This window comes from Gambusia affinis, linkage group LG17 (genome assembly GCF_019740435.1).
Source record: "Gambusia affinis linkage group LG17, SWU_Gaff_1.0, whole genome shotgun sequence".
Taxonomy (NCBI): Eukaryota; Metazoa; Chordata; class Actinopteri; order Cyprinodontiformes; family Poeciliidae; genus Gambusia; species Gambusia affinis.
In genome coordinates, this window is record NC_057884.1 from 8,153,447 (window position 1) to 8,162,171 (window position 8,725).

The window sequence follows — 8,725 nt, forward strand, 5'->3', positions numbered from 1 at the left end:
TGCACAAGAATCTTCTTGAATGCATCTCATGTTTTCAGGCTGCAGTTTAACAGTCATTGCAGTCATTCGGAGGTTGTCTGGATGGTAGTCATGCATCTTAAAAAGAAACCTTGAAGTGAAGTTAATACAGTCTGCAGCACATTCTTTCTTTATTATGGATATAATTGTGGTGGGAACATAATTTACAGTAGTATGCTGCTCTTTACCTGTCACATAAAAATGAAAGAAAAAAAAAATAGATATCTGCCTTCTCTGTTCTGAAAGTTGTTAAAAACAATTATTTATGTCTCTTATATCATCATAATTTTAATATTTAATTGGATTTTGATACTTGATACCAGATTTTTAAAAAAATCACACTTTTCATAACCAACAAATAACTTTCAGCAAAACATGAAGAAGAACTAAAGCACAATGATGGTCATCAGCTACTCCTAAAAGGCATATATGGTTAGAAAATGCAAAATCCAACTAAACCGTTCTAATTTCTTGAACTGAATAAAGCACTGAAATAAACTGAAATAAATAAATAAAGGAATACATTCTGGTTGCATGCACTTAAAATTTTGGCCAGCTTCAGATATCAATGGATGCATTAGTTCCCCCTTGTGGCAAAAATATTTAACTGAAGTTAGTTAGGTTTAGGTCTGGATTGTTGTAAAACTATAATACTGTCCAGTTCAACATGCTCCTGCTCTAAACCACAGTGTGGGGCTGCTGTGTCGTCTCACAAGGCTCCGCTATGATTGGCCCGTCGGCTGAATTGGACATCTGTCTTTGGCAGCTATTTTCCAATAGGATCTCTTTACAACAGTGATGAAAACTACTTAAATGATCGTGTCGTAAACCACTTGATGATTTTGGATTAAAGGAACTTGCTGATATAATCCTCCAACATTGAAAACATTTAAATACATAAAAATATAGAGATGTGTACAACCTATTAAATTAGTTATTTTCTATGTACAAAATATCAGCACTGTGTGGCACACAGATGCAGTGAGGAAGTTTACACACACATTCAATGGAATGAACACATTATTTTTGGGTTTTAAAATGAGGTTCCCCTTTTTTTTTCCCCAGGGTGGAATGATTATTACAACACATAACCTGATTTATTTTATAAAGAAAAAAAAAATCTAATTTGTGTTTCTCCTAGAGACAGACTCTATTAAATACAAATCTTCCAAACTAAAGTAAGGTGATCATGATTGGCTGTAATAGTTTCAAACATTCAAGCATTGACATGCTTATTACTGGATAGTCCTATACGGGTAACAATGGGGCAGTGCGTAAAAGAATAGACACCTAGAGAAGCCAAATGTTTTCTGGAGAAAGCTTTACTGGCAGATGAGACAGAGTGAGAGGCTTTTAAAAGCAAACTGCACCAGCTGTCTATGGAAGGAATTTTTTTAGAATCAATTTTCCTGCATTTTATTTGTCAATAAATGCACATCAAAACCTACTTTGTAATAGCTAACTTGCTAACTTCAACGTTCTGGAAGAGTCTTCCCAAAGCTGTGACCTCGGTAGTATTGAAAACGTGCAAACTTTATTTAAATCTGTTGGGTTCCTGCTGGGGACGCACAGATTCGTCGGTGCTGACTTCCTCGATTTTGGGAAATCGGTGATCGGCCGATTTTCACATGTGAAGCTGATCTTAACCACCGATTTGATCTACCTCGGCAAAGGTATGTATATCAACTGTTATCTTCTGCTCTACTGTGAGAGAGGTTTGATTAGCAGGCCGGCCCACCAGATCAGATCTATATGTTTGCAGTTAACAATAGTCATCTCATTGTTGGCAACTCATCAACTTTCTTGCCACATTTAGCAACATTTTGGACAAAAAAAGTTGGTATCGGCCAAAACCGCAATTGGCAGACCGCAATTTTTAATAGATCGGTGTTCAGCTAGAAAACTACACCTAGTTTCTGCACAGAGCTGCCTTTTTAAACAAACTATAGCAGTTCTGCATAAAGAGTGAGTATCCAGGATGCATTATGCTAGGATGCATGTAGAATTCTGACTCTGTGTGGCTGCACCCAGATTTGCCCGAAAACTTGGAAGGAGTTTGTTGTGAAATCCTTTCACCCTAAGAAAAAAAAATGCTCCAAATTAAACCTCAAACTGATGACATTCATGCCGCTGGTGTGTAAACTTTCTGACCACGATTGACAGTGCTCCAAAAGCCATACAAGTTTAGTACCTGAAATCAGAAATGGAAACACTTCCACACATCTTCACCATCATCAACTGAAGATTTCCCGTATCTTCACCATCTTTGCCGGATAAAAGCATTTGTGACGCCTCGTTTTGAGGTCACCGTGAACTTGAATCCGCTGTGCTTGTCTGCTTCTTGGCTGTACAGCTGCTGTCTCACCACTTGGGGTTGGTGAACGTGATGTTGTACAGCTTGGCCCAGCGGGCAAACACCTGTTTCTCTGTGATGAAACGATGGTGGTGTCCCCTGCGGTTGTTTTCATTCTGAAGGTACGTTGCACATTCGTCAGACTCCCTGGGTTTGTAGTAGTGGTAGGGCATCTTCTTGGACCCCGGCTTTCTTCTGGAAAGATGGCAATAATAGTACTAGTTAGGTAAACGTTTGATAGGAAATGATTTTTGATTGGAAATTACCTGACAAACTGACCAGAAACTAAAGTTCTGATGTTTTTTTTGATGACGTTTGTGAAATTTTTTGCGTTTTTAGCGTTTTTTCAAATGCGCCACAATTAGCAAAAAGGCTATATTTAATCTGTTGTCTCTGGACGAATAATTTGTCTCACTAAATACAGAGGTTATACAAACGAGGTTAAAATGACTTGCCTACACAATTTTTGTCAATAAATACAATCAATACCAACAGTAACTACAAAACAAACAAGACTATTATAAAAAAAAAACAGGAATTAAAACTATATTATTATGATTTCAATATAAGCTAAGAAAAGATGCTATATTATCACCTCTGGGACCATTTTGCCTGTTTTCAGGCCGACTGAAGCCGTGACCAGAAATCAACTAGAAAAATCTCTGCCTGGTGAATCTTTTGTTATGAAAAGTTTATACGTAATAAGTCTTCTCTTTATACTCACCCGCAGTAATTTGGTGGAACCATCCCATATACTTTAATATTATCACATATCTCAATGGCTATGACCATTGTGAACCAGCCAGTGCTCAACCACGAGTGGGACTTTTGTCTTTGCAGGAAGAAAAACAAAGACAGTCAGTAAGTACGACAGCTCCTTAATGAGAGGCTGCAAACATAAGATGTGATCAACGTCCAAACCAGACTTACCTGTCCCGTCCGGTCTCTCTGCTGAACAAATTATCAAATTTTCGCATTTTGTTTGGTGAAATGCTGAAGAACGAGAGGTTGCTATAGGTCATCCCGATCCTCTGGATCAATCTGAACAAGGTTCCCTTCGCATCCTTCCAGATCTTATTCGGGGGTCCCCAGAAGATGATTGTGGAGTTTCCGTCGGTGCGCCGCAGATACTCGTTGGGCCGCCGCATCACCCTGAAGACGCTGGAGTGGGCCACGACCCTGAGGGTGGTGCGGTTGCCGACGTCCGTCTCATAGCCTGACGTGGGGGCGTCGTTCATGCGGATCACGCACTCCGTCCGGTCGATCTCGTCCCCCGCCCGGCTACCGAGGACGTGGCTGGAGCTCGTCACAAGTGCACAGTTGCGACAGTGCAGGTTCATACTCTGAAAGAGACGACGTAAAAACCTTTACAGCAAATTTAACAGAATGATCTGAGCCAGTGGTGAATTGAAAGACTTTTTACGGGCTACGTCAAATGGGTGAGAACTATTTATTTAACAGGGTTTGTACACTTTTCTCGCAGTAAAATCCAAGTATTTTCCAAGGCAAGTTTTCAAACTTTTCCAGCACCTCACTTTCTACAGCAGGGACAATGTAAATTAAAGTAGAACAACATTTTGTGTTTTGAAATGTTTTACACACACCCAAACACATCTGACTAGTCTGAGAAAGTTACAAACAAAATCTAAATATTTTCTACAATTTCTGGGATTTAGCGTAGACATAAATAGACATCCTTTTTGGTTTTTCTCGCTTACCAAAATCAAAGAGAAATTTGGCCTAATTTACCTTCAGACAGTGAAAAGAAGGTATTTTATTATCTTTAAATATCTGGTTCCAACTGTAAAAAAACCCAAACACTTTTCAAATTTAGGCTTTTAATCAAACATTAGGTTGGACTTGCTGTTTGAATAGAGCAATTTGAAGGACTTTGTATAGAAATCAAGCGCTTTCCAAGCAATGAAAAGACCTATTTGAAATTCAAACATTTTAAATGAATTTCAAGCACCCTGATAGAAGAGCATCACCTGCTTTTGGAAAACATGTAAGATCTGTGGTTTTTCACTACTCTTAGTCCTCAATTGGTTCAACTGTTGAAAACAATTATTATCTAGAAATTCATGGCCAGTTTCAGGATCATTTTACCCCATAACCCTGTTTTATATCAGACCTCAAACTAAACCTTTGTCACATTCCATGAATCTCCTAAAAATCCAGTTGATAACCTGTTGAGCAGCTTACCTTGTTACCGAAAACTGGCATGTAGCCATCTCTACCAGCTAACGTCTTGAGGTCTGCAGTCTTGACGGCGTGACTGATGGCCACGTGAAAGGGGATGTAGATGCCATCATTGCTGTTGTTGGAGCCATAGAGGATGAGGAGTGTTGTCAGGATGAAGACGGCGAAGAAGATCACCATCCTGTGGCTCTGTTGACCCTGCAGTGTAAATAACAGCGAAGTGATAAAGCAAACGTACTGTTCTCTCCTTTTTTAATTCACTTTGTACATTTTCACATTTTGTCACAAAAATCTGAAAAGCATGGCTCAGAAGTGGAAAAGAAGAAAAGAAAACGTTTTAATACACATCGTGTTTGAAAATGCAAGTCAAAATTCAGCTTTGCCATCATTTGACCAAAGTGCCTTTCTCAGCTATTTTTTGGTGGGTCTCCTACATACCAGTTTCAAACATGTTTGGTTGTCAAACTCAAAAGGGATTTTTATCTTCTATTTCCCCCACACACACACTTTGCTATTTTAGAGAAGGTTTTATAAATGATAGCACTTTCTTTCTGAAAATATTGTGACTTGTTTTAGAGGCAGGATCACATACCCGTTTCTAAAAAAAGAAACACAAAAAGGCTTAGATTGTAGCCATGACTGCACAATCTTATATGTGGCTCATAAACAGGAGTATTTTTTAAGACTGTGTAGCCCTGGTTACTATATAAAACTTTATCTGGTTTCTCTCGTACTTTAAACACTCTCTGTGACCATTAGCATGTTGGTCTGTACCAGTCGAGCCAGGCGTGGGCTTTCAGTGCATCGACACTCCATGCAACAGGCAAAATATAGTTTTATAGTCATTGAAACATAATAGCCAACAGGTATATTTGATATCTGTAAAACAAACAATTTTTTGCAATATTTTAACATACTTGTAAAAACCCAAAGAAGCGCATTAAAGAACATGATCAGCCAGCAATAAAAAGACGGTTTATTGCTTTATTGATGGTTGTTGCAAGTTGAACCATTTTTTTCAACATGTAATTTCATGGATTGCCTTCAACCAATCCGTAAGGAGGACAGTGAATGTGACTGGTTGGTTTCCAGTCACATTCGCAACCTGCATAATGACTAAATGTCATATCTATCATTTACTCAAAAAAGTTTTCTCATTGTGATTGCCATGTAAAGGGAGTTTTTCCCAAATTCTTCTCATTAGAGTTGACCGGAATGATGGAAGCTCTTTTCCATTAAACTCTGAGTTCCAGTTTCTTCGGTCTGGCTCTGGCATTCTTCTCTCTTTTCAGCCATTTCTCTGTTTGATTTAGGACAGGAAGGATTGGGGGAGGAGTCAAATCTGATCGGTTTATATTGATGTTTGCAGTAACTGAAGACGACTATGCTGTCTGCATGTTCCCTTCCTTGCATGGACTGCTTCAGACATTTCCACACACTGTATGGTACCTCCATTTTACGCCTTCAAATATATGTCCCTTTTTAACAGCTTTTTCTTTTAAAATTACTGTGAAACTGGTTGTCCTTTGGGGACAGAAACAAAGCTAAAACTGAGTCTGTGGTAATTGTGCATTAAGAGTGGGGCTAAATAGGACTGGGTTGAGCAAAGGCTTTCCAGAAAATATTGTTAGTACTTGGCAATTCATCTTAATGGAATGTGCAAATAGACATTTTCTGGAAGGATAAAATAGAACGAAATAGAAAGTGCCCATGACATGTTACTACAAAGCTGACAAACTATGCCAAAAGCCAGTTTGTTTCCTTTCACAGGAAATTATGACAAGGTTCTAGTTTAACTATGTGTGTCCACACTGTTAGGCATACTAAATAATAAATGTACTAAATATTAATAAGTGTTTGTGTGACAACATGAAATTCACCCCCAAGACTAATGAATCAGATAGTTTTACCCTCATTTAAAGCCTTCAGCATTTTAATTTAATAATTATTGAATGCAGTGTTTAACTCAACTTAAAAACCTCTGGGTTATTTTGCACAAGCATAGAAGAGCTCAGCTCTTTAAGCACCATTTATGCAGTGCTACAATTCACCAGCCTCTACCCAAATCTGTGTACGACATTTACAGACTGTTACAGAATATTTCCATCTCCAGGTTCTGGCGATAATGTCGAGTTGGAGATGTTAGGTGCCACACCCTCAGCTGGTTACCTTGGCACTGATCCTGAGCCCCATGTTTTCCGATCAGCACTGAAACGCGGCCCCCTTCACGGACTGTCATCATACCTGCCAGCAACAGACACACGTCCATCAAATCACATTGAATTGCAGCACGTTTCGTGTAAAAGTGGGCCAGCTGTTTTGGACTTACAGCTGTATCACACCACTCTTAATTGTGAACCACTTGATTTTTTTTTTTTTCTAACATTACCCAGGACTAACGGACCGGACATACAATGTAAACATTTAGACAGTGAAACACCATCTTGCGCAGCCGCTCGTCGTCTGCTCTGAAAAAGGTTTTTTTAACCGTTCGTTTTCCAAATACACGGCCCGTCAGTGGAGCTTAGATGACCACTAACTCCCCACGAGTGTGTAATGCTATTAACACGCTCTAGCGTTAAACCGGGCTTACCTTGTCATAGCGGCATACCGTTTGATGTCTCCCTCCTCCTTCTTGGGCCCCATTTTCCTGCGCCACGTGCTGACGTCATGGTCGCCTTCCTCACTGCAGCACTCGGCGAAAGCAACAAACTTACCCGCTTTCGGAAGTAGAGCATTTTCATAAAATATTATTTGAAATATATGAAAATTGTTCATTTGTTTTACTTGTTCATTTGCTGAACCAAAGGACCTAGTGGGCAAGGCAGAAAAAAGGGTAGAATCTAGTTTCATGCTCAGCAAGTGATATTGGATTTTATCTCTTTTTCGTGTGTTGGAATTGTTCCTCTTCTTATGCCATGCTGTTTACTGCCCATAAACGGTGCCACTTTTGCAAGGAAAATTAATTTGTGGTGAATGCAGTCCAAAACAGATTTTAGTCGAGGCAGTGTGAAAGTGTGGGGCTATCACTTCCATTGAAAAACAAAAACCACTATCATTTCAGCGTCCGTACAGCGTTAAAACTCCACACAAGCTGGGTGTGTTTGACATGAGATTTATTTAAGATGAAACATAACTCTCCAGCAGTGACCATTCTTCAAGTGTTCAAATTTTTTGCTTTGCAGCAGATAAACAGTTAAGACACAATAAATAAGACACTATCATTCAAATAATTCACGTTCCTGGAGTATCTTTAAGTAAAATGCTTTCAATTAAAATATTAGGACAGTCTTTGGAATTGATCACAAAATAAACAATATGTACCTGAGAGGGTAGTGATATAAGATTTATTCATTTAACCAGACAGCATAATGCATAAAGTAATCGTTCTAAAAGTAATAATACTGTTTTCATGTATCTTTGAATTCTGAACTAAATCTGATAGATAACCGTCATGATTTTAAGTTTGCTGGTTCTAGTTGTTCTGAGAGGAACATTTGATTAGTTACATTAAATCATTATGCAGAGTGGGGTAAAAATCAAATGTGCACAGACCTATACAATTGTTGTCATCATCTGTTTCACTGGGGAAATAATAAAAACGTTTCACAAGATGGTCCCCTTAGAGTGGAATTCAAAACTGCGTTGTTTTTATTTTGCATACCCTTTTACAGTGAATGTGACAATGCATCTGGGTTTTTTTTTTTGGTTGTTTTTTTCAAAAAGAGGAAAAAATCATTGTCCAAACTGGTCTCATTATAATCAGAAAGTTTCTCATTCCAAACACACAACCCATTGATTTATTCACTTGCTTGGAAAAATGAACAAATATATCTAAACAGTACCAGCTCTGTTACACACATTCAACAATTCAGGCATTATCTCAGGGTTCAGTAACATGCTGATGGGGGCGTCAACAGGATGTAAAGGCTGCAACCAGGCTTATTGGAAATATTGATGAACTGTAAAAATGGGTACAACGAGAGAGAGAAAAAAAAAGCTCAAATGCATGACAGTGCATCAAATTTTGCGAAAACAATTTGGGGATTTATTCTCAAGTTTTTGTAAAATAAAAAAAAGAAAGGAAAAAAGCTTTGAATTGCACAACTCCGAGAGCCTTGCAGAAGCATCGATGCACCATGAACTTGTTAACGT

The 8,725-nt window shown here is 38.6% G+C and overlaps 1 protein-coding gene across 2 annotated transcripts; it reads right to left on the reverse strand.

Annotated features, from left to right (window-relative positions):
- Positions 1–350: 350 nt before the first annotated feature.
- On the reverse strand, positions 351–7,254 carry st6galnac6 (ST6 (alpha-N-acetyl-neuraminyl-2,3-beta-galactosyl-1,3)-N-acetylgalactosaminide alpha-2,6-sialyltransferase 6). Of its 2 annotated transcripts, none has more exons than XM_044143939.1 (6): positions 7,164–7,254; positions 6,740–6,814; positions 4,574–4,768; positions 3,302–3,714; positions 3,096–3,203; positions 351–2,566 (listed from the first exon to the last, which is right to left on the reverse strand). In XM_044143939.1, the coding sequence occupies exons 2-6, from the start codon at positions 6,761–6,763 to the stop codon at positions 2,380–2,382; spliced, it is 927 nt and encodes a 308-aa protein (XP_043999874.1). In that variant the 5' UTR covers positions 6,764–6,814; positions 7,164–7,254; the 3' UTR covers positions 351–2,379. The 2 variants fall into 2 exon arrangements, with proteins under 2 accessions (XP_043999874.1, XP_043999875.1); XM_044143940.1 differs by lacking the exon at positions 7,164–7,254 and adding an exon at positions 6,900–7,137.
- Between the last annotated feature and the right edge of the window lie 1,471 nt (positions 7,255–8,725).

Bases quoted from the DNA above. Each gene is read 5' to 3' on its own strand.
- st6galnac6 (XM_044143939.1), bottom strand. From the start codon at position 6,763: ATGGGGCTCAGGATCAGTGCCAAG. The intron at 3,715-4,573 runs GTAAGCTGCTCA...CGTCTCTTTCAG, and splicing joins TGCCAGTTTTCGGTAACAAG to AGTATGAACCTGCACTGTCG. The intron at 2,567-3,095 runs GTGAGTATAAAG...CCATCTTTCCAG, and splicing joins GTTCCACCAAATTACTGCGG to AAGAAAGCCGGGGTCCAAGA.